The sequence below is a fragment of the Hemiscyllium ocellatum genome, chromosome 31, assembly GCF_020745735.1.
Source record: "Hemiscyllium ocellatum isolate sHemOce1 chromosome 31, sHemOce1.pat.X.cur, whole genome shotgun sequence".
Classification (NCBI taxonomy): domain Eukaryota; kingdom Metazoa; phylum Chordata; class Chondrichthyes; order Orectolobiformes; family Hemiscylliidae; genus Hemiscyllium; species Hemiscyllium ocellatum.
The window spans coordinates 5,367,969-5,394,056 of NC_083431.1; the positions used below are offsets into that span (position 1 = coordinate 5,367,969).

General features: G+C 39.0%; 1 protein-coding gene across 2 annotated transcripts in view; it reads left to right on the top strand.

Moving 5' to 3' along the window:
* Positions 1-26,088, top strand: part of bcas3 (BCAS3 microtubule associated cell migration factor) — a 1,146,863-nt gene that overhangs the window by 218,894 nt on the left and 901,881 nt on the right. For both annotated transcript variants that reach the window (XM_060847956.1, XM_060847957.1), the window contains exon 8: positions 1,623-1,724. In XM_060847956.1, coding sequence (XP_060703939.1) covers positions 1,623-1,724 — 102 coding nt within the window. The remainder of the gene's footprint in view (positions 1-1,622; positions 1,725-26,088) is intronic.

A 26,088-nucleotide genomic window follows, 5' to 3' on the forward strand; every position in this document is an offset into this window, starting at 1 on the left:
GAAATATGAAGTTAATTTACTTTGTTCCTTTCTGTCCCTATCACCTTTACTTGTGACTACATTTTTTATATTTTACACATAACATGTTTTATGCTGACAGATCTCGGATGAGCGGATTGTTTAAAAAGTACATTTTAAAAACCGTTGTGCATATTTTTCTAATTTACCCCTTAAGTGTTTCCATCTATGATCTTTGCGGCCAGCTTCATACCCCATGCACTATTTTTTGTGCGTGTGTCATAAATGAGTCCATTGTATTCCAGTAAATGACATGCTGTCCACACTAGTTCCAACAGGGAAAACACATTTTCTAAATAAATTATGACCATTTAAAATAAATATTAACAACCCCACCCAACCCTTTGATTGAGAACCGGGTATATTTGTTGTGGTGAATGATTCTTTCTTTGAATCACACAGATGTTAATCCAAAATTTGGAACTTAAATTTTGTGACTTAAGTAATTGAGTTGTCATGAATACTGTAGTGTGAAAAGGTCACTGAATTCATTGATTGCAACTGCACAATAGCATTTGTACTGCACAATCTCTGCAAGAAAGAACATCATATTTAGTTATTGCGAGGTTGTCAGTATTTGTTAAAGTTTCATCATATTCATCCCTACATACTGTTGAAATATTTAAATATAAAATTAATTATTTCTGAATTTTATGTTGGATCACTATTTTGCCAAATAGCATGAAGATAACTTTGTTGGTAATGCTTTTAATATTTGTGTATTCTGAACATTATTGTTGAGTATTTGGTGATTTAAGTGATTGGAACAATATACTCTAAGCTGAACTGACAGACTTCAAAACAGTGGTCAGTCTTCTTCAACTGAGTACCTTCTAAGGTGTGCAGAGCATTCCTATGAATAGCTATGAACGGATAACTTTTTGGAATGGGAGTAAATAATGATGAGTTTATATGATGAAGTTCCCTTCTATTAATTGTAAAAAAAAAGTGATGTTTGCTGCTGATTGCAAGAAGACTTGCTGTAATGTGTCATATAAAAGTGATTTATAAGCTAGAATAGGGAATCTGAAAAGAAAATTAGTTGCTGAGTAGCTGACTTGTGCTGCTGGGGTTGTCTTCTGGTTGCTTGGTGGTGACAATGCAGAAATGCATGGAAGCTACATTTATCTGATCAAGTCAGTGGTTGAGCAGTGCCCTTTCACACTATTGTGAGTTTGACTCTAGTCTCAGCATGTGTTTATTAGCACATCTGGGGTAAAACATTTCTTATTCCTCAGATCCACTTACAGATTGTAATTTTTCACTGGCCTTGGGCCAATTTATGCAAAATCAGAATGCTTGGGCAGCTGCATGTGTATGTGTTAGAGAGGCGCACCAGATGATTTATCTTATTGATTAGGTGATGACAGATCTTGGTTGGATATAGAATGGACGTATTGTAGGAATTAACTATATTATCTGAAGTATTTTTCTGGTTTATTTATTTATTTTCTTAACGTGTATATTTTGAAAAGTTTTGCAGCTTACATCAACTACTTTTAAGTTTGATTGTTAAACTAATGGTAATTTCATACCTCGTGCTTTGTTTTAATATGTTCAACATGTTTATGTGTGACTTCATTTATGTTTCTTTTTGTCACCAGCCCACCATACTGCTGTGTGGATCTGTACTCACTTCGAAATGGTGAAATGGTCAAGTCCATCCAGTTTAAAACCCCCATCTATGAATTGCATTGTAACAAAAGGTAATCAGATGTGATGAGTAAGAAATCTGCTTTGACATTTTGGTAAAACCTTGCAAGATAATACAGTTAATAACTTCATGATGGCATGATCTAAACTGAAATGATCCAACTTTTATCTTTTCTAAATCCACTTCTCATACTTTAAGAGTACTTATTTGTATTTTTTCTGTCGTAAAGATAACACCATTAAACATTTTAGCACTATAATGTATTGCGGTTGGCCAATAAATACCACTGGGGCCTTTATATTTACGTTAATATCAAAAGCATAATTCTATCACTGCTGCCTATGGTTTGAATGGAAGCAACTTGATTTAACTTTTCTATGAGGAGTAAGAACTGGCCTTTTCTTGAACCTTGAGAAATGCTGGTAGATTTTTGACCTAGAAATTTAATTACATTGTGCTGTTTTCTCAGACATAAAATGGGCACCAACGGATCTGTGCTGGTGTATAGGACATCAGTTCTCATCATGTTGTGGAATTACACCATCCACCATATGAGTAAAGGTTAAAGAATATGTCCAGAAAATATGCTTCAAGAAAGCATTAGGCACTTTACATAAATAGCCTGATATCTTTCATGCCAATTTGGGCTGCCTTGAATAGCACAGTTGCCTTGATTGTCCTTTCTGTTAGACAGGACTGAGTTGCTTGCAATCTCATCTCTGAGTTAGAAAGCCAAAAACTCAAGCCCGACTAAAGCTCAACCAAGAGACTTGGTTACAAAGAGCAACAGATGCATTGGAGTACCACCACCTCCAAATTCCCTTCCAAGCCACACACCATTTTGACTTGGAGCTATATTACCATTGTTTCACTGCTGTTGGGTCAACATTCTGAAATTTCCTAAGAGCATCATGTGTGTACCTACACCATATTGTCTACAATGGTTTAGGATGGCACCTTCCAGTATTTTCTCAGGGGACAGTTACGTTTGGACACTACTAACTGGTAGCCGAGTCAGCAACAGCTAATCCTGTGAAAGAATAAACAACCAATAAAAGACTGAGGCTGATATTTCAGCACATTACTGAGGAAGTGCTGTACCGTCACAAGTCCTGTCTTTTAGAAGAGATGTTAACCTGTTCCAAATTTTGCATGGAGAAAGGAGAAGAGGATCCAATAGGATGTACATACAGATATGCAGAAACAAGACAAAAGAGATAAAGAAAGCTATCAACTGGTAGAAAACAAAACATCAACCATTTCTTTCATGGCTCAAACAGCAAAAGATTAAGCAAAGACTACATAAAACGTGGAAATAAGAAGACTTAAAACAATATGAGCATGAAATATATTTATTCAGAATGATTACTTCCTCCATATATTGATGAGATAAGGCATGGTTTTATGCCTCTGCTGCTCTGGGAGTTTGCACATGCTGATAGGTATGCTGACACATTGACTTCTGGCTTTAGAAGATGCATTGACTTCAAAGGCCCACACAGAATAAAGAAAAATAGGGAAAGAAGACCATGATATATGTGATATTCATGAGATTGAAGTTCTGGACAAGATGAAAAGATTCAAAGCAATTGAATACAGAGAAATGGAATTTATCACAGAGTAATGATTGGATTTGACAGTGAACTGTCTTGTAGGAATAAGATTAAATAAATGCTTCTACATTGAGAAAGTTTAGAAAAGTCAGAAGGATAAATAGGAAAGAGACAATCTGCAAAAGTGGTTTTGAAACAACCAAGGAAGAATTCGGAGGAAATAACCTGTGCCTTAATAATTATTATAGTCAATATGCTCAATCATTGTATTTATGAGGTATTTATGAATTATCTATTGTCAAATATATCTAAAAAGATACAGTAAAAAATGTTTTTGTCACCACAGTCCAGTGCCATTTTGAGTTACAAAATGAATAAAAAGAAGTTAAATAGAGTTCATTTTCTGTACAAAGGGTCTTCAAACACAGCTCCAGGGCTTATACAAAGTCTCTGCAAAGTGTCCCTGTGTTTCAGGCCTATTGCAGCCAGGAGGGCCTCGTCTGGACACCGCCTCTGCTACAGTGACTTGCTGCTGCTCCCAAGAATGCCCACTCCAGGCATCAGTACTGCCACAGCCAAAGACCTGCTGAGCACAGTTACAGTTGATGACCCGCCAAATCTCCAAGTTCCATGTTCTAGGCCTACTGAAGCAAGAAATCCTCGCTTATACACCATTACTGCCGCAGCCAATAACCCACCAAATCCCTGAGTCCCTGCTCCAGGCCTACTGTAGCCAAAGGTCCTTGCTTCAGGCACTGCCACTGCCACAGCTGATGACCCACCAAGCCTTGCCCCAACTTGCCCACAACATCAGAAAGTGAAGAAAAGAAGAAAAGAGGAAGAAAAAGACAATAAGAGAAACTATTATTGCACTTTGCTCAAAAACTGCATACATTCATGTGGAACTCTGAGCTCAAAAACTGCATGAATTTATGTAAAACCCTGTTATCTCACTTTTTAGATTAGAATCAACTAAACATCAGGTCATAGATAGAGAACACAGGGGGCTAACACCTTCAACATATTGTCTACTTATCACCATTGTCAACGGCTAACCTGAGAATGCAACTTTTAAAAAAAGGTTTTGTGATTTACACATGAAAGAAGTGAAACTATCACTGTATTCTAACAGATGAAAGGCTTAACAGACAATCAGTTTTTCAATGTATAATTTCAGTTACATCACACTGCAAATTTTTGCTATAAATTCTGTGTTACGATCGAGCCCTCCACAATCACCTGATGAAGGAGCGTCGCTCTGAAAGCTAGGGTGCTTCCAATTAAACCTGTTGGACTATAACCTGGTGTTGTGTGATTTTTAACTTTGTACACCCCAGTCCAACACCGGCATCTCCAAATCATTATTAACCTAAGCTGTGTGGCTAAATAAATAGAGTATGACCAAGAAGAAGATAATGAACAAAAATAACTTTCAGCAACATATTGCCAAAAGTTATTTCTTTTTAATCATACACAATGTGTTAATTCATGTCTTCATTAACATGGTACGCTTGCCTTCATTGCCTAGTCCTTTCAGTATAGGAGTTGGGAAGTCATGTTGAGGTTGCGCATGATATTGATGAGACCTCTTCTCGAAGATTATGTCTAGTTTTTGGTCGCCCAGTTATAAGAACAATATTATTAAGCTGGAAAGGGTTCAGAAGAGATTTGTAGGATGTTCCTGGGTTTGGAAGGTTTGAGTTAAATAGAAAGGCTGAGTAGGCTGGGACTTTTCTCACTGGAGTGTAGGAGGTTGGGGGGCGACCTTACAGAAGTTTATATAAAATAATTAGAGGTATAGTTAAGACTTAATGGTAGTTTCCTTTTTCCTACCTTGGGAGATTTCAAGACTGCGGGGCACATTTTTAAGGTGAGAAGAGAGAGAAGAGAGGGCGAATTTCTTTCACAGAGGGTGGTACATATGTGGATTGAACTTTCTGAGGAAGTGGTGATGTGGGTACAATTACAACATTTAAAAGATATTTAAATGAGTACATGAATAGGAATTGTTTGGAGGGTTATGGCCTAGGAAGAGAGGGCGAATTTCTTTCACAGAGGGTGGTACATATGTGGATTGAACTTTCTGAGGAAGTGGTGATGTGGGTACAATTACAACATTTAAAAGATATTTAAATGAGTACATGAATAGGAATTGTTTGGAGGGTTATGGCCTAGGAACAGACAGGTGGGACCAGTTTAGTTTGGGATTATGTTCAGCAAAGACTGGTTGGTTCGAAAGGGCTTTTTCTGTGCTTGTATGACTCTGTAACTCTATGTGTCTTCATAAACCACTGTTCCCTTCCCATTTAGAATTCTTCTTCTCCAGTGAGGTAAAATTGGCTAAAGTTCAGTTCCATTGATGGTGACAGTTTTCTGTACCTTGTTGAATTGTCCTTTCTTGTTGTGTTAGCCAAAATAATGAAATTTGGTGAGCTATTTCCACAGCAAAATTGCTGCTGAGCTAGATATTTTCTGCATATAACGCCCTTGCAGGCACACTTTCCAACACTCATTATACACCTGTGATTTATCTTTTTAACAATGCCTTGGTTGAGACCAGGAACAAAATGCTATGTATCACTTCATTTCCATTTTTATGATGTATTTTTTTTATGTATCGTGTCAATTTAGGCTGACATAAAGAAAGTAGCCTTAAGTCTTTTCTACCACTTGGTGTCACTAAAACTATGTTCTTTATCATTTTGTGTTGCCAAGCCACAATTCCTGAATACAATAGAATGAAAGGCAACATAAAGTGTAAAATTTACAGTCTTGGCCCTGGAATTCAGACACTGCCACACTAGTAGAGCAGATTGTATCAATTCTCTGCTCAAAGGGTAAACCAACAGGCAGTTAAAAGCAAATTACTGCAATGCAGGGGATCTGAAATAAAAATAGCAAGTGTTACAGAGACACAGCCGGTCTGACAACATCAGTAGACAGAAGCAAAGTTAATGTTTCGTATTTAGTATGACTTTTCTTCAGAGTGCTATGTAAAAGTAATAATAGGGCAACTATACAGGGGATTTTTATCAACCAAATATTAATTGGGATAATCATTGTATAAAAGATTTAGAGGAGACAGATTTCTTGATATGTATGCAGGTAAGTTTTTTGTATCAATATGTAGGAGGTCTACAAAGTACAATGCAGTGTTGAGCCTAATTCTGGGGAACAAATCTGGACAGATTTTTGAGGTGACAGCGGGGACATTTTAGTGATAGCCACCATAACACCATATGTTTTTAAAGCTCAGCAGGTCTGGAACATTTGTGAAGATATCGGAGTTAACATTTCAGGTACACTAGATCCAAAACATTAACTGCAATTTCTTTTCACAGGTGCTGCCAGACTTGCTGAGCTTTTCTAGCAACTTCTGTTTTTTTAGAACATAGAACAGTACAGCACAGTTCAGGCCCTTCGGCCCATGATGTTGTGCCAAGCATTTATCTTAGTCTAAGATCAATCTAACCGACACACCCCTCAATTTATTGCCATCTATGTACTTGTCCAACAGTCGCTTAAATGTCCCTAATATCTCTGACTCCACTACCACCGCTGGCAGTGCATTTCACGCACCCGCCACTCTCTGTGTAAAGAACCTACCTCTGACATCTCCCCATACCTTCCTCCAATCACCTTAAAATTATGACTCCTCGTGACAGTCATTTCTGCCCTGGGGAAAAGTCTCTGCTTATCGACTCTTATCTATGCCTCTCATTACCTTGTATACCTCTATCAAGTCACCTCTCTTTCTTTTTCTCTCCAGCGTATAAAGCCCGAGCTCACTCAACTTCTCTTCATAAGACAAGCCCTCCAATCCACGCAGCTCTGCACCTCTCGAAAGTACCTACATCTTTCTTATAATGAGATGACCAGAATGGGACACAATATTCCAAGTGTGATCTAATCAGGGTTTTATTGAGCTGTGGCAAAACTTCACGGCTCTTAAATTGAATCCCCCTGTTAATGAAAGCCAAAGCACCATACGCCTTCTTAACAACCCTGTCAACGTGGGTGGCAACTTTGAGGGATCTATGGACATGAGCCCAAAGATCCCTTGTTACTCCTCACTGCCAAGAATCCTGCCTTTAACCCTGTATTCAACATTCAAATTTGATCTTCCAAAATGTATCACTTTGCATTTATCCAGGTTGAACTTTGTCTGTCACTTCTCAGCCCAGCTCTGTATTCTGTCAATGTCTTGTTGCAGCCTGCAGCCGCCCTTGACACTATCTACAACACCACAGACCTTTGCGTCATCGGCAATATATCTAACATACCCTTCCATGTCTTCATCCAAGTCATTTATAAAAACTACAAAGAGCAGAGGCCCAAGAACACCACTGGTCACTGACCTCCTGAAGGAATACTTACCATCCACTACCACTTGCTGTCTTCTTTCAGCCAGCTAATTCTGTATCCAGACAGCCAAATTTCCCTGTATCCCATACCTCCTAACTTTCCAAATGAACCTATCATGGGAAACCTTATCAAATGCCTTACTAAAATCCACATACAATCACATTCAGTGTTCAACATTCGTCAACTTGTCTCGACACGTCCTCAAAGAATTCAGTAAGGCTTGTGAGGCATGACCTGCCCCTCATAAAGCCATACTGAGTATCTTAAATCAAACTATGTTTTTCCAAATAGTCATAAATCCTAACTCTCAGCATCTTTTCCAGTACCATGCTCACCACAGACGTAAGACTGATTGATCTGTAATTCCCAGAAATTTCCTTATTCCTTTTCTTGAACAAAGGAACAACATTCACCTTCCTCCAATCAGCCAGTACTACTCCCATGCAAAGATCTTTTCCAGAGACACAGCAATCTCATTCCTCGCTTCCTGTAGTAACCTTGCTTTTTTCTGGTCTGGCCCTGGGGACCTATCTATCTTGATGCTTCCCAGAATTTCCAGCACATCTACTTCCTTAATATCAATTTGTTCAAGTCTATTAACCTGGTCCACAGTGTTCTCACTATCAACAGAGTCCCTCTGATGTTTCTGATTTGTTCCTGATTTTCAGCATATGCGTTTTGTTTTTGGTTTTTACCATAAGATTTCAATTGTTATGGAAAAGGAAAAATGTGGAGAAAGTGAACTCTGCAGATGCGTGGGAGTCAGAGTTGAAAAGAGTGGCGCTGGGAAAGCACAGCAGGTCAGAAAGCATCCAAGGAGCAGTAGAAGTGACATTTTGCACATAAGCCCTTCATCAGGATTGGAGAAAGATGGTTTGCACAAAAGTAGTTTGGATTAGTCTGAGGCTGAATTCATTAAAAAAGGAAGGATTTGGTCAAAATAGATTAAGAACAGCTACTTGGGGTCAATCTACAGAACAGAGGGGGAGGGGGGAGGGGGTGGTGTTCAAAAAATGCTGGGAGAATACAGGCCTAACGTGGTTCCTTTAGGATGAAATGTTGGAACAACAAGTCCACGGAACCCTGGTAGTCTTGGAATATTTAAGTCTGGATAGAAAGGGAAAAGGGGACACAGGAAAAGAGGGTGGCATGGTGGCATAGTGGTTAGTGCTGCTGCCTCACAGCGCCTGTGACCTGGGTTCATTTGCACCCTGGGACAACTGTCTATGTGAAGTTTGCGCATTCTCCCCCGCTGTCTGCGTGAGTTTCCTCCCACTGACCAAAGATGTGAAGATTCGGTGGATTAGCTTTGGGACATGCAGGGTTACAAGGATAGGGTAGAGGATTGGGTCTGCGTAGAGTACTTTTCAGAGGGTTGGTGTGGCCTATTTCCAAACTGTAGGGATTCTGTGATATAATGGGTACAAAGGGAGCAAAAAAAAGAGGCTGTAGAAGAGTATCGCAAATGCAGGGAATGCAAGAAATCAGCCAGGAGAACAAAAAGGGGGCATGAGAAATCACTGGAAGACTAAAGGTTTAGAGGGGATTTGAGGAAAACATTTTTCACTTAGAAGAGTGCAGTGCCTGAGAAGGTAGTAGAAGCAAGTAACCTCACAACCTGTGAAAATTACTTGCATGAACACTTGAAGTTTCGTACATATAAGGCTACTGGCTTAATGCAAGAAAATCGAACTGGGGTAGGTAGTAATTATTTTTGGCAGTACAAAATTGATGGGCTGAAGGGCCTCTCTGTGCTATATGATTGTATGATTGAACCAACAAGCCGCATGATTTGAAAGTTTTGCAGAAACATAAAAGGCAGTCATGTGGTCTCCAACTTCAGAAAGTTTGGGATGAAAGTAAGGAGGGAGTGTTTGGTGGAAGGGAAGTGTAGTTGAGATGAATTTTTTTTAATCAGTTTAGCAGGAAAGCACTTTTGCGTTTTGGTGCTTCAGATTCCTGTAGGGTTTGTATAATGGTTTTGTGAGTTTAATATTTAAGATAAATATGGTAGAACAAGACTGTCTGATCTAAATTAGTCCAGATGTTGTATAAAACCAACAGTCTTTCTGATTTAAGTATCTTTGAAATGGACTCAAGTTTTTGCTTTTGCTATCTTGCACGTCCAAGTACTGATCACTCTAAGTGAAAATCTGTTTGTCATCTGTCAGTATTAAAGGTTCCCTTTCATTGGTTTAAATCTTCCATGTATAACTGTAAAACTGAATTCCAATATAAAGGCTTGGATTTACCTTTTGCATATTATTGAACATTCTGTCACATTGTAAATGTTATTTTTCTGTGGCCCCTTTAACTCCATGTTTATTGCTGTGTTTTTCTAAAATCACTTTTGCATCAAATCTTGATTTATGCCTATTAAACCTTAACAATGCTGGAGCCACCTTATGTGGTTCTCATAAGAAACTCCAGAATCAGTTTCCATCTTTTTTCTGGTTGCTTGATCAGACTACCTCTTATGTTTTTACAGCCATAATCTCCTAGTTTTGACAGGTTTGAATACTACCTGAGACATTTAATAGTGTAGAACAATAGCAGACTTTTTTGACATCTTAGGTGTGAGTGGGTCAGTTCAACCTGGATTGGAGAGCTTCTTGAGGCCTTCAGGTTCTATCATTCAAGCCCCTTGTAGAATTGTTGAAAGCCATACTGCTTCATACACATTATATTTTGTCTAGGTTAAAGGTACATATCGTAGGCAAGATTCTATGATGTATCTATTCCCAGTCCTTTTGAAGACAGTCCATCCGTATAATCAATTTAGCTGGTTACTCTGAAGTTAGTTTCTTCAAGCAAGTCTTCCTAAACAAAAAAAGATCTCATCCTCTTTGAAGAATGGTTGTGGATACACAATTGCCATCATAAAATTTATAGCAAAAGTTTACGGTGTGATGTAACTGAAATTATACATTGAAAAATACCTTGATTATTTGTTAAGTCTATCATCTGTTAGAATGACCATATTAGTTTCAACCTCTTGTTGGACTATAACCTGATGTTGTGTGATTTTTAACTTTGTACACCTCAGTCCAACACTGGCATCTTCAAATCTTTGAATAACAGACTTTATTAAGTGAAACAAAACAAAGAACTGCAGATACTGGAAATCTGAAGCAAAAATAGAAATTGCTGGAGGAACTCTAGGTCTGGTAGCATTTTTGGAGAGAAAGCAGAGTTAACGTTTTGAGTCCAATACCTTTTAGACTTTGTTTCAGACTTTATTAATTATTATCTTTCCATACTATAATTAATGTCTATTGCCTGAGCTGCTAAAGTTATACTTCAATTATTCATAGGTAAAGTTATTGTTGTCATAGTTTCCCTTGCATAAACACTTTTCCTGTCAGAAGACAAACTATGCATTCCTTTTGTGACTCTTCATAGCAACCTACATACATTGGGAAACAGTTGCTACAAATTCCATAGAGACTGGTAATGGTTTGGAAGAAATTTGAACTACTGAAAGAACTATGACAGAATATTTCACATTTCAAACAAACAAAACATCATAGGAATTAAGCAAAAAAAAGCAGTATTAAATTAACAGCGTATTTTGCAATTAGTTTCAAGTTTTAAATGCCATCTTACTTTATACTTCCACCCAGGAATTCCTCTGTACATTTACTTCTCCAGAGCTCAAATCAAGGCATACCATAGCTCTGTAGAATTCAGGAGCAAACTATTGCAGATGCTGGAATCTGTACTGAAAACAACAAATGTTGGCGATCACAGCGGGTCAGGCAGCATCCATGGAGAGAGAGCAAGCTAACTTTGAGTCTAGATGACTCTTGATCAGAGCTGATGTGAGGTGTGGAGGGTGCATTAGGGGATTAGCTTGCTCTTTCTCCATAGATGTTACCTCCATAGATGTTGCATTGGGCAGTGATCGAAAAATCATAAAATGCCCAACAGCGCATTGCTTTTCTGGTTCCAAAGCTGCTCTTCAACATAGAATAGAACATAGAACATTACAGCGCAGTACTGGCCTTTCAGCCCTCGATGTTGCGCTGACCTGTGAAACCAATCTGAAGCCCATCCAAACCTACACTATTCTATGTTCAAACCCCTGGCAGATACTTTCTCTACTTATTTGATAGTTGCTTCTAAAATTACTGCTTGTTTCTGTGGGAAGGCATGCAGATTAAAATCCAAAAGTATACCTATTTCCATGCCACTCTGGCTTACCTGAGATGTTCCCAACTGAAAAGCAAGATAATTACGTTTTGCTTTCAAACATCCTTTTGCTATTGAAATTCACATGAATAATTTACATTTCCAATGTGGATAATGGCCATCTTATGACAGTCAGTGGTCCCATCAAAAAATACACCGTTTATAAGTTGCTTTCACCAGGATGTTGCCGAATATGGAGATTGCTAGCTATGAAGAGAGGTTGAGTAGATTAGGATTATTTTCATGAGAAAGATGGAGATTGAGGGGGGACCTGATTCAGGTCTACAAAATCATGAGAGGTATAGACAGGGTGGATAGCAAGAAGCTTTTTCCCAGGGTGGCGGCCAAAGGACCTGTTCCTGTGGTGTAATTTTCTTTGTTCTTCATTCTTTCATAGTTTATTTTTGATCTGGGGACTATCGGGGCATAATTTAAACCTCTCATGAAGATAACATTAGATATCATATCTTTAACAATGACTAAGAGGAAGCCTAACATTGATTAGGATGTTTCCATATCCAACCCTATCCTTTTTAAAATAAACACAGACCTCCATTTGAATTGCTCTTGCTTTCCATTTTTCAAGCTTGTCAACCAAATATTTCCCTGCATCTTTCCCTGCATTGAATAAGTTAATTTCTCAAAAATTAGAAAATAGACTTCAAAAACATATGAAAATAAAGAACAGGATATTAACAACACAAGGTACAAAGATGTTTGATCATTTTCCCAATGTTTGATTATTTACAAACATCCACACACCAAATCAGAAACAATAGACAATAGACAATAGGTGCAGGAGTAGGCCATTCTGCCCTTCGAGCCTGCATCACCATTCAATATGATCATGGCTGATCATCCTTAATCAGTATCCAGTTCCTGCCTTATCTCCAAAACCCTTGATTCCACAATCCTTGAGAGCTCTACCCAACTCTTTCTTAAATGAATCCAGAGACTGGGCCTTTACTGCCCTCTGGGGCAGAGCATTCCACACAGCCACCATTCTCTGGGTGAAGAAGTTTCTCTTCATCTCAGTCCTAAATGGTCTACCCCGTATTTTTAAGCTGTGTCCTCTGGTTCGGCATTCACCCATCAGCGGAAACATGTTTCCTGCCTCCAGAGTGTCCAATCCTTTAATAATCTTTATATGTCTCAATCAGATCCCCTCTCAGTCTTCTAAACTCAAGGTTATACAAGCCCAGTCGCTCCAGCTTTTCAGTGTAAGGTAATCCAGCCATTTCAGGAATTGACCTCGTGAACCTACGCTGCACTCCCTCAATAGCCAGAATGTCTTTCCTCAAATTTGGAGACCAGAACTGCACACAGTACTCCAGGTTTGGTCTCACCAGGGCCCTGTACAGCTGCAGAAGATCCTCTTTGCTTCTATACTCAATCCCTCTTGTTATGAAGGCCAGCATGCTATTAGCCTTCTTCACTACCTGCTGTACCTGCATGCTTACCCTCATTAACTGGTGTACAAGAACACCCAGATCTCTCTGTATTGCCCCTTTACCTAAATTGATTCCATTTAGGTAGTAATCTGCCTTCCTGTTCTTGCCACCAAAGTGGATAACCATACATTTATCCACATTAAACTGCATCTACCATGCATCTGACCGCTCACCTAACTTGTCCACCCTATAATCTCCTAACATCCTCATCACATTTCACCCTGCCACCCAGCTTAGTATCATCAGCAAATTTGCTAATGTTATCACTAATACCATCTTCTATATCATTAATATATATTGTAAAAAGCTGCGGTCCCAGCACTGATCCCTGCGGTACCCCACTGGTCACTGCCTGCCATTCCAAAATGGAGCCATTTATCACTACTCTTTGTTTCCTATCAGCCAACCAACTTTTAGTCCAAGTTCGTACTTTGCCCCCAATATCACGCGCCTTAATTTTGCTCACTAACCTCCTATGTGGGACTTTATCAAAAGCTTTCTGAAAGTCCAGGTACACTACATCTACTGGATCCCCCTCGTCCATCTTCAGAGTTACATCCTCAAAAAATTCCAGAAGATTAGTCAAGCATGATTTCCCCTTCATAAATCCATGCTGACTCAGACCTATCCTGTTACTACTATCCAGGTGTGTCGTAATTTCATCCTTTATAATAGACTCCAGCATCTTTCCCATCACTGAGGTCAGACTAACTGGTCTATAATTTCCTGTTTTCTCTCTCCCACCTTTCTTAAAAAGTGGTATAACATTAGCCACCCTCCAATCTGCAGGAACTGATCCCGAATCTAAGAGTGGATCATTCAGCCCAGTGACCCCTGATCTACTATGTAATAAGATCATGGCTAAAGTGGTTGCAATCTCAAATGCACATTACTGCCCACACTTGATAACCTTTCAAACCTTTGCTTCACAAGAATCTATTTACCCCACCTTCAAAATATTTAAGGTCTCTGCCTCCACCATCTTTTCAGAGAGTATGTTCAAAAGACTCAGCCTTCTGAGAGAAAATATTTACCTCATCTCTTTTTTAAATGGGGCACCTTTGATTTCTAAACAATGACCCAAAGTTTTAGTTGTCCCTGAAGAAGAAACATTCTCTCCACATCTAACCTATCAAAACTCTTCAGGATTTTTTATGTTTCAACCAAATTGTCTCTTACTCTTCTACTTTGATACAGGGCTAGACTGTCCAGCATTTTGCCTTGTGACAACCTGCCCCATTCCAGGTATGAGGGTAGTAGTCTGGTAAACCTTCTCTGAACTGCCTACCAGTGCAATTACATACTTCCCTAAATAAGGTGACCAGTACTGTGCATAGTACCCCAGACATGGTTTCAACAGTGTCCTGTATAATTGAAGCAAAACATCTCTACATTCATATTCAGTTCCTATCATGATTAATGATAATGCTCTGTTAGCTTTCCTAATAACTTGTTGTACCTGCCTACTAAATTTTTACAATTCATGCATGAAGACACTCAGATCCCTCTGCATTTCAGAGCTCTGCAGTCACTGATCATTTTGACAATATGCATCATTTTTATTTTTCCTCTCAATCTTCACATTTTCCCACTTTGCCCACATCTTTGCCCACGTATTTGACTTCTCTGTATCCCTTTGTAACATTCTTATGTTATCTTCACAACTTGCTTTCCTATCTATCTTTATGTCTATAGACAAGTAAGCTTAACATCTGTAGTAGGTAAGTTGTTTGAGAAGATTCTGAGAGACAAGATATACAGAGGATCCTTGATTATCCAGCATTCAATTATCCAAATTTCTGGTTATCCGAACATGATTGCAAGGTCCCAATGCTTGGTTAAACTGTGTTATTCGGCAATCGATTACCTGGCATTTGATTACCCGAGCAAACTATTCCCCACGTGTCATTTGGATAATCGAGATTCCTCTGCATTTGGAAAGACAGGATTTGATTACAAGTAGTCAGCATGGCTTTGTGCATGGGAGATCATGCCTCACACATTTGTTAGTGTTTTTTGATGAAGCGACCAGGAAGGTTGACATAGTCTTTATGGATTTCAGTAAAACCTTTAATAAGATCCCACATAGTAGGTTGTTCTGGAAGGTTGGATCACATGGAATCCAGAGGGAGCTGTCAAATTGGATACAAAATTAGCTTGATGGTAGGAAGCAGAAGGTATTGGTGGAAGAATGCTTGTTGGACTGGAGGCCTGTGACTACTGGTGTGCCTCAGGGGTCGGTGCAGGGCCCGTTGCTGTTTGTTATCTATAGCCAATGATTTGGATGAAAATATCCTAGGCATTATCAGTAAGTTTGCAGATGGCACTAAAATAGTTGGTATCGTGGACAATAAGGAAGGCTTACGGAAAATGCAGCAGGACCTTGATCAGCTGGGAAAGTGAGCCGAGAAATGGCAAATGGAGTTTAATACAAATGAGTGCGAGGTCTTGCATTTTGGAAAGTAAAATCAAGGTAGGAGTTTCATGGTGAATGGTAGGGCCTTAAGGAGTGTAGTAAAACAGAGTACTGGTCACCTTATTTAAGGAAGTCTGTAATTGCACTGGTGCACTATTCTCTGAAAGAGACAGGGCAGTGAATAAGGCTTTTAGTGTAGTGGTCCTCATCAGTCAGGCCATTGAGTATAGAAATTGGGAAGTTATGTTGCAGTTGTGCAGGACGTTTGTGAGGTTGCACTTGGAGTATTGTGTTCAGTTTTTGTCATCTTGTTATAGGAAGGATGTTATTAAACTGGAAAGAGTGCAGAAGAAATTTACAATGGTGTTGCCTGAACTTAAGGGTCTGAGTTATAGGGAGAGGTTGGACAAGCTAGGATTTTTTGCTTTAGAGCGTAGGAGATTGAGGAGGGATCTGAGAGGTGCATAAGATCATGAGAGGCTTGGATGGGTTGAATGCACTCAGTCTTTTTCCCAGGGTTGGGGAATTGAGGACTAGAGGGCATCAGTTTAAGGTAAGAGAAGAAAGACTTAAAGGGAACCTGAGAGGCAATGTCTTTGGTATGCGTATGGACTGAGCTGCCAGTGGAAGTGGTTACTAACATTTAAAAGGCATTTGAACTAATACATGGATAGGAAAGGTTTTGAAGGATATGGGAAGAGTGCAGGGAAATGAGGTTAGCTTGGATAGACATATTGGTTGGCACAGATCAGTTGGGGCCGAATGGCCCGTCTCCATACTATAGGACTCTAAGACTCTACGTTGTCTGCAGATTTGGCAACTATTTCTTCAATATTCTGAACTAACTTGTTTGTATGAATTACAGACACCTGTAATCCCTACACCAATCCCTGTGGCACATCACTTATTACATCTTACCAATCTGAAAAAGATCAATTTATGCCTACTTCGTGCTTCATGTTATCCTGTCAACTTTCTAATCATGCCAATATGCTACTTCTGACATGATGTGCTTTTACTTTCTTCAATGGCACATCGATGTGGCATCTTATTAAATGAAAATCTAAGTACAGTAACTGGTTCCCTTTTAACCACAACACCTGCCACCTCCTCAAAGAATACCAGATTGGGCATGATTTCCTTTCACGAACCCATGTTGACATTGCCTGAACTTGAATTTATCCAAGTGCTCTGTTATAACTTGTTTAATAATTACTTCTAATACTTTCTGTTTTACAGGTGTTAAGCTAACTGGCCTGTAGTTTCCTGCTTCCTGTCTTCTTTCCTTTGTGAATAAAGGAGTTATATCCTCTGGATGCTAATCTAGTGGGACTATCCCGTAATCAAGGGAGCAATGAAAATTTAAAATTAATGTATCACCTATCTCACTACGTACTTCTTTTAAGATCCTAGGATGAGGTTCATCAGGACTCTGACTGCAATTTCAACAAATTACACAATACTAACTCTGGTGATTTTGGTTTTCCTGTATTCCTCTCTATTTTCAATTTCTGATTTATTACTGAATCTGGGATATTACTTATATCTCTATCATGAAGACAGATGTAAAATACCTGTTCAATTAATCTACCATTTCTTTATTTTCCAGGATAAGTTTCAAGTCTCACTTTCTATAGATCAGTGTCCCTTTTGTTAATGCTTTTCATTTTAAGTTTTTTGTAGAAACTCTTACTGTTCTTAAATTTTCTGGCTAGCTTTCTTGTGTACTCTAATATTTCCCTTCCTATTAAAAGTTTTGGTACTTCTTTACTTTTTTAATATTCTGTCCAATCTTCTGATCTGTCTGCTGTCTTTGCATAATTATATAGGTAAAAACAATGACTGCAGATGCTGGAAACCAGATTCCGGAATTGAGTGGTGCTGGAAAAGTAAACAGTTCAGGTAGCATCCGAGGAGCAGGAAAATCGACTTTCGGGCAAAAGCACTTTCCTGATGAAGGGCTTTTGTCCGAATGCTGCCTGAACTGCTGTGCTTTTCCAGCACCACTCTATTCTGGAATTTGCATAATTATATGCATTTTATTTTAATTTGATATTCTCTTTTACATTCCTAATTAAAAACACAGCTGGTGGGTCCATTCCTTGGAATTTTTCTTATTTGTTGGAATGTAACTATACTGCAAATTCTGAAGAAACTCCTTAAATGGGTGCCACTGTATTTCAATTGATCTATTTTTAATCTAATTTAGCCAGCTCTGTTTTCATGCCTTCACAATTTCCTTTATTACATTTTAAAGTTTTAAAAGAATAGTCTTGTTATATTCCTCTCTCCATCAAACTATATGTTAATTTTAATTGGTTGCTGCTACCAGAGGTGCCTTTTCTGTGAGATCAATAATTAATCCTATCTCATTGCATTCTGGTATGGTTTGCTCTTAGACTCTAGTTGGTCAGAATATGCTGTCTTAATATCCTGAAAAAGTTTATGAACTCCTCGTTAAGACTACCTTTGCCCATCTGACTTTTCTATTCCATTATATCGCTTAAAATCGTATCCCTGGATTATTGCCATGTCTTTCTGACACCTCCCATTCTTTCTTCCTTTATACCCCAACCTACTACATAATTATTGTGATGGAACCCTTCTACCACGCCCTCAAGTGTCTCCTTACCTTATTTATGCTTCATTTCTACCCAAACTATTCCCACATCTCAGTTTCCCTTATTTAGGTCATCTCTTGTTTTGTGCAAATGCCTTCATGAGCAGAGCTATCCCTCATATTTTCCTCCTTTCCATTAATTCCGAATTGTCTTGTACGCTTCAGGATTTGAGTCCCAGCTCACGTCATCCTGCAGCTACGTATCTGTAATATTCAACAGTCGACTCCAGAATGTCTAACAACCTTTAGGCTTGATTTTTGAAAGCAGTTCTCATTGTCATCCTCAGATTCACAATCAATAATTACAACTTTTCCAGACCCTTAGCTATATCCAATCTAGCACAAAGTCCTGATCATTTATCATTTTTATTCTCTGAAGTTTCCACTATAGCTTAATTCTCTATTTCACTGATTTGAAATTCATTAAAAATTGACCTTGCTCCATATAAACTCTGGAATATTCTCTACACCTGAGTCACAGTTATTTTGTAAGACATGCTATTACGCAGATAGTCTCAGTGTGGTATAATGGGGAAGCACTCTTGCGTCTGAATTAAAAATCATACAACAGCATACAACATATGACAGGTTATAGTCCAACAGGTTTATTTGGAAGCACTAGCTTTCAGAGTGCTGCTCTTTCATTAGGTGGTGCTCCGAAACCTAGTGCTTCCAAATAAACCTGTTAGACTATACCTGGTGTTGTGAGATTTTAAGCTTTGTACACCCCACTCCAACACCGGTATCTCCAAATCATGACTTGCATCTGAATCAGAAGGTTGTGGATTCCAGTCCCCTTGTAGATGTTGGTACATAATCTAGGCTGTTACAGCAATGCAGTAGTTGAGGGAGTTCTGCAATGGATGTGCTGTTTTCTTAGCTGAGACATTAAATGAGACCTCTTTTGCCTTTGATCTTTGGTGCACATAAAGACCTCATCATATTATTTGAAAAAAGATTGTGTTCTCCTCACATGACTTGTTGTATTGGGCAGAAATACTAAAAAATAGACAATCTTATGTCACATTGCTACTGGTAGTACTTGTCTGCACATTAGTGCTGTGGTGCACTACATTGTCGTATTAAAAAGCTTCTCTGTAACACTTCAAAATTTCATGAAGTCATAAAAGGGCATTATGTATGTTGCAGGTCTTTCTTAATTTAATGCCTTTCCTATTGAATGACTGAAGAATGAAAATGTTCAGTATATATTGAGTATTTAACCTGCTTTGTATTCAGCCTCATTTTTAGCCCTGTTCATATCCTTTAGATCCTCCACAGTCATAGTATTGAATTGGAGGGATTTTTTGCAGTTTATTATATTGCATGAGTTTACTTTCAGATTTTCTTTTGCCTCTCAGGTTCTGAAGGTTCCGTTATTAATTCCATTTCTTCAACTATTTTTCTCCCTGTCAAATTTGAAAATTATTTTTTATTTCACTTCAAATTATTTTGATGAACATTTGAAGTGTTGTTTGTTTAATTTTTTACGCCATAATCCAGCAGATGTATTTTTTCCTTCATGTGCAACAAAATACCTTTCATGGAATTCCGTTTTCCTCAGATGAGAATAAATTGGATACTCGAACTGTACCCCTACTCAATTTATTTAAGTACTTCCTGAAACATTTTGAGGTTTGCCGGTTTAGAACTAAAAATTTGGAAGTGCTATCTTATTGTATTTAGTTCCTTTAGCTTTTTAAAGTAAAGATTAAAATCTGGTCTTAAATAATGCATGCATGCCATCATTCTTGATTCATCACTTTTTAAATGTTTTTGTTTTTAACTCTAGTTCTGTCAGGTTTTGTAAATTATGCTCTGCAGAAGTAGCTTTGAATGTGCCAATTCCAGAAAGTGTACAAGTGAATTACATATAGGAATGCAAACTTTGATTAAAGCATTATATTTCCCTTAATTTTTAACATAATCCATCACTTTTGAAATGCTTCCAGTAAAATTACTGTTTGAACTTTGTCTGCCTCTACCAATCTCCTTTATTCCTTTTTCCATGTTTTAGCTTTTGGGAGATTTGGAGATTAATATTGCTGAGGAGGAGTTGGGAAGCTGCAAATACGCTTATCTATACCCATCCTCGCACTGTAGTCGTCCTTGGTCACACTGCCTGTAGCTCCTACTCCTTCTGGCCTTTCCAGTGTGTTGCTCCAGATTGACTCATTCAGGGCCTGGCATCTGTACAAGAGCAAGAATCTTGTCTTCCCCATCCTCAAACACCCCTCCCCCACTGAGCTGCATTTGGAACATCACTTTGCAGGCTGGATTGAAAAATTTAGCAGGTTGAATTCAAGCCTGTAAGCCATATGTTTTAAACGTCAGTTCTAGAGGTTGAGGAATTCTGTTGGTGCTGTATAAACAAAAGAAAGAACTTGCATTTATATAATCCCTCTAGGAAGTCCCAGAGCTCTTCACGGCCAGTGAAGTACCTTTGAAGTACAGTGACTACTGTAATGTAGGAAATGCAGCAGCCAATTTGCAAGCAATTTGCAATATGTCAATCTGTTTAATGATGGATGAGGGAGAGATAGTGGCCAGGACACTGGGAGAACTTTACTACAATTTTTAAATATAGTATCATGGAATTTCTTATGTCCATCTGAAGGAATTGACAGGTCAACAATGAATTCAGAAGAATTAGAAAATTAACAAGAATGCCAGGATGCCAACAATGAAGGAGAGTAGATGAGATAATAGAGACCAAGCAACTCAAGATGTTTCTTGAAATCAAAATTAAGGAAAAATGTCAAGAGCATGAAAGTGGGAAAACAGATAGATGAAGTAATATGAAATTATAAAAGGGCAGGAAAAACAGTTTCTGGCAGCATCTGTGGAGAGAGAAACAAAGTTGATATTTCGAGTTTACATACTCTGTAACTCCAAAATAATGTAATGTTGTTAGGTTCATGTCAAGTGTAGAGATCACCAATTGGACAAAATAAAGGTGAGCACAGAGCGTGTGCAGATAATTAACCTGTAAAATGTGGTCAGATGACTGGCTAAAACTTAGTTATTATCTAAACCAGCATTTATGATATTGAAAGCGCTCTGAATCTATTAGTTGGCATGATAGCAAAAGGGAGAAAGGTAGATTGGAAATAGCAAAAGATGTACAGAATTGTTGATCATTACTGAGAATGTGTGCAATAGTCGATTGCTGCTTTATAATACTTTGTTACAGCTCTGTAGGGGAGGCGAAGGCCTAGTGGTATTATCTATTATGTTATTATTATTATCTAGTACTATAGCTACACTATTAATCCAAAAATCAGCTAATGTTCTGGAAACCTGGGTTCGAATCTTGCTAAGAGTAACCACCGCATAATCCTTGTAAGGGTGAAGTCCTGCCTTCACATAGAGAATACCCTACAATATGTTTTGTGGCACCATCACTCGTGCTAAATGGGACAGACTTTAAACAGATTTTGCAACTCAAGACTGGGCATCCATGATGCTCTGAGGGGCCATTAACAGCAGCAGAATTGTACTGTAGCACATTCTGCAAAACTTATGGCGCAACATAGCCCCCATTCAACCATTACCATCAATTTGAATGGTTCAATGGAGAGTGCAGGAGGTCATGCCAGGAGCAGCATTAGGCATACCTAAAACTGTGGTGTCAACCTGGTGTGGCTACAAGGACCGTTTGCATGCCATACACCATAAGCAGCAAGTGATGCATAGAGCTAAATGATCCCGCAGCCAACAAATTAGATATAAGCTCTGCAATCCTACCACATCCAGCCACCAATGGTGATGGACAATTAAATAACTTGCTGGAGGAGGCTGTTGCACAAATAACCTCATCCTCAATGATAGAAGAGCCTAACACATCAATGTAAGACAAAACTGAAGCTTTTGTAGCAATCTTTAGCCAGAAGTATCTTGTGGACAATCCATCTCGGACTCCTCCAATGGTTCCTAGCATTATAGATATCAGAATTCAGCCAATTTGATTCACTCCATGTGATATCAAATATTGTTTGGAGGCACTTGATACTGCCAAGTCTATGGGTTCTGACAACATTCTGGCAGTAGCACTGAACATTTGATCTCCAGAACTTGCTGTTCTTAACCAAGCTCTTCCAATACACTTACAACACTGACATGTGGTAAGTTACCCATTCGTATGCACAAAAAGCAGGACAAATCCAACCCAGACATTTAAAAGCTCATTCTTCCACTCTTGATCATCAGTAAAGTGCTGGAAGGTGCCATCAACAGTGCTGTCAAGCTCCTGCTCAGCAATAACCTGCTCAGTGAAGCCCAGTTTGGGTTCTGCCAGCGCCACTCAGCTCCTGACCTCGTTACAGCCTTGGTTCAAACACGGACAAAAGAGCTGAAATCTAGAGGTGAGGTGAGAATGGCAGCGCTTGACATCAAGGACCCCATTTGACCAAGTTTAGCAAAACTGAAATCAATTTTTATTGGGGAAAACTCACCAGTCGTTGGAATCATACCTGATACATAGGAAGATAGCTGTGGCTATTGGAGGTCAGTCATCTCAGAGCCAGAACATCCCTGTAGGAGTTCCTCAGGTAGTGTCCTAGGTCCAACCTTCACATTTCCTCTATCATAATGTTAGGAGTAGGGATGATCGCACAGTGTTCACCACATGACTCTATGACTATTTGTGATCCTCAGATACCGAAGCAGTCCCTGTCCAGATAACAAGATTTGGATAAAATCATGTGGCAAATAATATTCACAGCAGATAAATGCCAGACAATGTCCATCTCCAATAAGAAAGGATCTAACCACAGCCTTTTGACATTCTGTAGTGTTATCATCACTGAATCCCCCAATGTCAACATCGTGGGAGATTATCATTGACCAGAAACTCAACTGGACTTGCCACATAAACACAGTGACTATACCAGCAGGTCAGAGACTGGGAATCCTGCAGCATGTAACTCACCATGCAACTCCCCAAAGCCTGTCCACCATCTCCAAGGCACAAGTCTGGATTGTGGTGGAATAATCCCCACCTGCCTGAATGAGTGCAGCTCCAACAACATTCAAAGAAGTTTTACACTATCCAGGACAAAGCAGTCCCCTTGATTGGCATCACATCCACAAACATCCTCTCCCTCCACCACTAATGCTCGGTAGCAATGTGTGTACTACCCACAAGGTGCATTGCAGAAATTCACCAAATATCCTTGGACATCGACCTCCAATCCTGCAACCACTTCCATCTAGGAGTTAGGTAGCTCCTCTCCAAGCCACACCATTCTGACTTGGAAATATATCGTGGTTCCTTCAATGTTACTGCATTTAAGTCTCTCTAGTGACATGGTGCATCTACCGACCGTACATGGACTGCAGAAGTTCAAGAACTTCCTTGAGCAATTTGGCCTTGCCTCCTCCACTACATCCCATGAATTTTTAAAAAAATGTCCAGTGCAATTGTAAAGGAATTAATCAAATTGCTATTTTAACATAGAAAAGTAGAAAATTAAGCAGGAGTAGACCATTCTGCCAGTCAACCCTGCTTGACAATTCAATAAGACCATATCTGATCATTGAACTCAGTATCCTGTTCGTGTTATTTCCTCATAGCCTTTGATCCCTTTGGGCTGAAGAACTATATCTAACTCCTTGAAAACATTCAATCTCTTGTATTCCACTGCTTACTGTGACAGAGGATTCCACAGGCTTACCACACTCTGAATGAAAACATAATCGTATCATTGAGTCATGGGGTCACAGTGTCATACAGCACAGAAGCAGATCCTTCAGTCCAACCAGTCCATGCCAACTGGCATCCCAAACTAGACTAGTGCCATCTACCTGCACTTGTCCCATATCCCTCCAAATATTTCTTATTCATATACTTAGCCAGATGTCTTTTAAACATTGTAACTGTACCTGCATCCACCATTTCCCCTGGAATTTCATTCCGCCCATGAACTACTTGCTGTATAGAAAAGAAGTTGCCCCTTGTGTCTTTTTTAAAATCTTTCTCTTCTCACTTAAAAGTCTGCCCACTAGTCTTGAAATCCCCCCACCCGAGGGAAAAGACACTTGCCATTCACCTCATCTATAACCCCTCATGATTTTATAAACTTCTATAAGGTTACAAACTTCAAATAATTATGTTCCTAAACCCCTGGATCTCTCTGTTCTGCAACAATGCTCAAGGCCCTACTTCTAATCATATAAGTCCTGCTCTTGTTTGTTTTATCAAAATGCAGTACTTTGCATTTATCCAAATTAAACTCCATCTGCAACTCCTCAGCCCCTTGACCCTAATGACCAAGATCTCTTTGTAATTACACTCATCAAACCAGTTTCTTGAATACATTTGAAGGGCCTACACCTAATACTGGACTGCTGCTATACCATACTTTAAAATTTTATTCACTCATTGGATGTATGAAATGCTGGACATGGGTAAGCTGGCACTTATTACGTATCTCAAATTGCTCTTGAGGAGGCTGCGGTAATGGTGAACATTGAACCATTATAGCCTTTGTGATACACTCCAATGTTTTTGGGAAAGTAATTCCAGGAAGTTCCTGGTCTCCTTGCTATAGGAAGGATATTGTGAAACTTGAAAGGTTTCAAAAAAGACTTAACTTAGATTACCTACAGTGTGGAAACAGGCCCTTGGACCCAACAACTCCACACCGACCCTTTGAAGAGTAACCCACCCAGACCCATTTCCCTCTGAGTAATGCACCTAACACATGGCCGATTCACATGAACTGCAGGAGGAAACCCACACTGACACTGGGGGAATGTGTAAACTCCACACAGGTAGTCACCCAAGGCTGGAATTGAACCTGGGACCCTGGTGCTGTGAGGTAGCAGTGCTAACCATCGAGCCACCGTGCCACCCATTTACAAGGATGTTGCCTGGGGAAGGCTGGATAGGTTGAAGCTATTTTCCCTGGAGCGTTGGAGGCTGATGGGTGACCTTATAAAGGTTTATAAAATTATGAAGGGCATGGATAGGGTGAATAACTAAGGTCTTTTTCACAGGGTGGGGGAATCCAAAACTAGAGGACATAAGTTTAAGGTGAGAGGGGAAAGTTTTAAAAGAGACTTAAGGGGCAAATTTGTCATCAGGTGAAAAACTACAGCAGAACTGACACATGAAGAGAAATTCGATCAATTAGGTCTATATTCACTGGTGTTTAAAAGAATGGGTGGGGGAAAATCTCACAGAAATCCAAAAATTCTAACAGGACAAGACAGATTAAACACAAGAAGGATGTTCCCAATGATCGTGGATTCCAGAACTAGTTGTCATAATTTAAGGATAGTGTTGTAGACCAGACCAAATCCCTTCAAAATACATCAAGAAGATAGCCTAGACCCAAACTTCTTATTGGATGTGACTCAATTGGCCCACCACTAGGCTTTAAGCAAAATGCAATTTATTCTTAAAGCATAGTTAAAATACAAACAAAAACTGGCATAACTTTAACTTTATTGAAATACTTAAAAAATACAACATCAGGTTATAGTCCAACAGGTTTATTGGGAAGTACTAGCTTTCATAGCGCTGCCCCTCCATCAGGTAACTAGTGGAGCAGGATCATAAGACACAGAATTTATAACACAAGATCATAGTGTCATGCAACTTGTATGATATATTGAACAAACCTAGATTGCTGTTAAGTGTTTCATCTTTTCGAATAGGTTGCAGGTGTTTTGTACAGGTGCAGGCATGAATCCAGCAGGACAACTACAAGATTTCTAGTTACCTTTGCTAATCTAATTTGACTTGCCAGTGAATCAGCAGTCTCTTCCTGTAGTGTAAATTGTTGCAGTTGTTTGAAATTCAGAATCTTGTATTT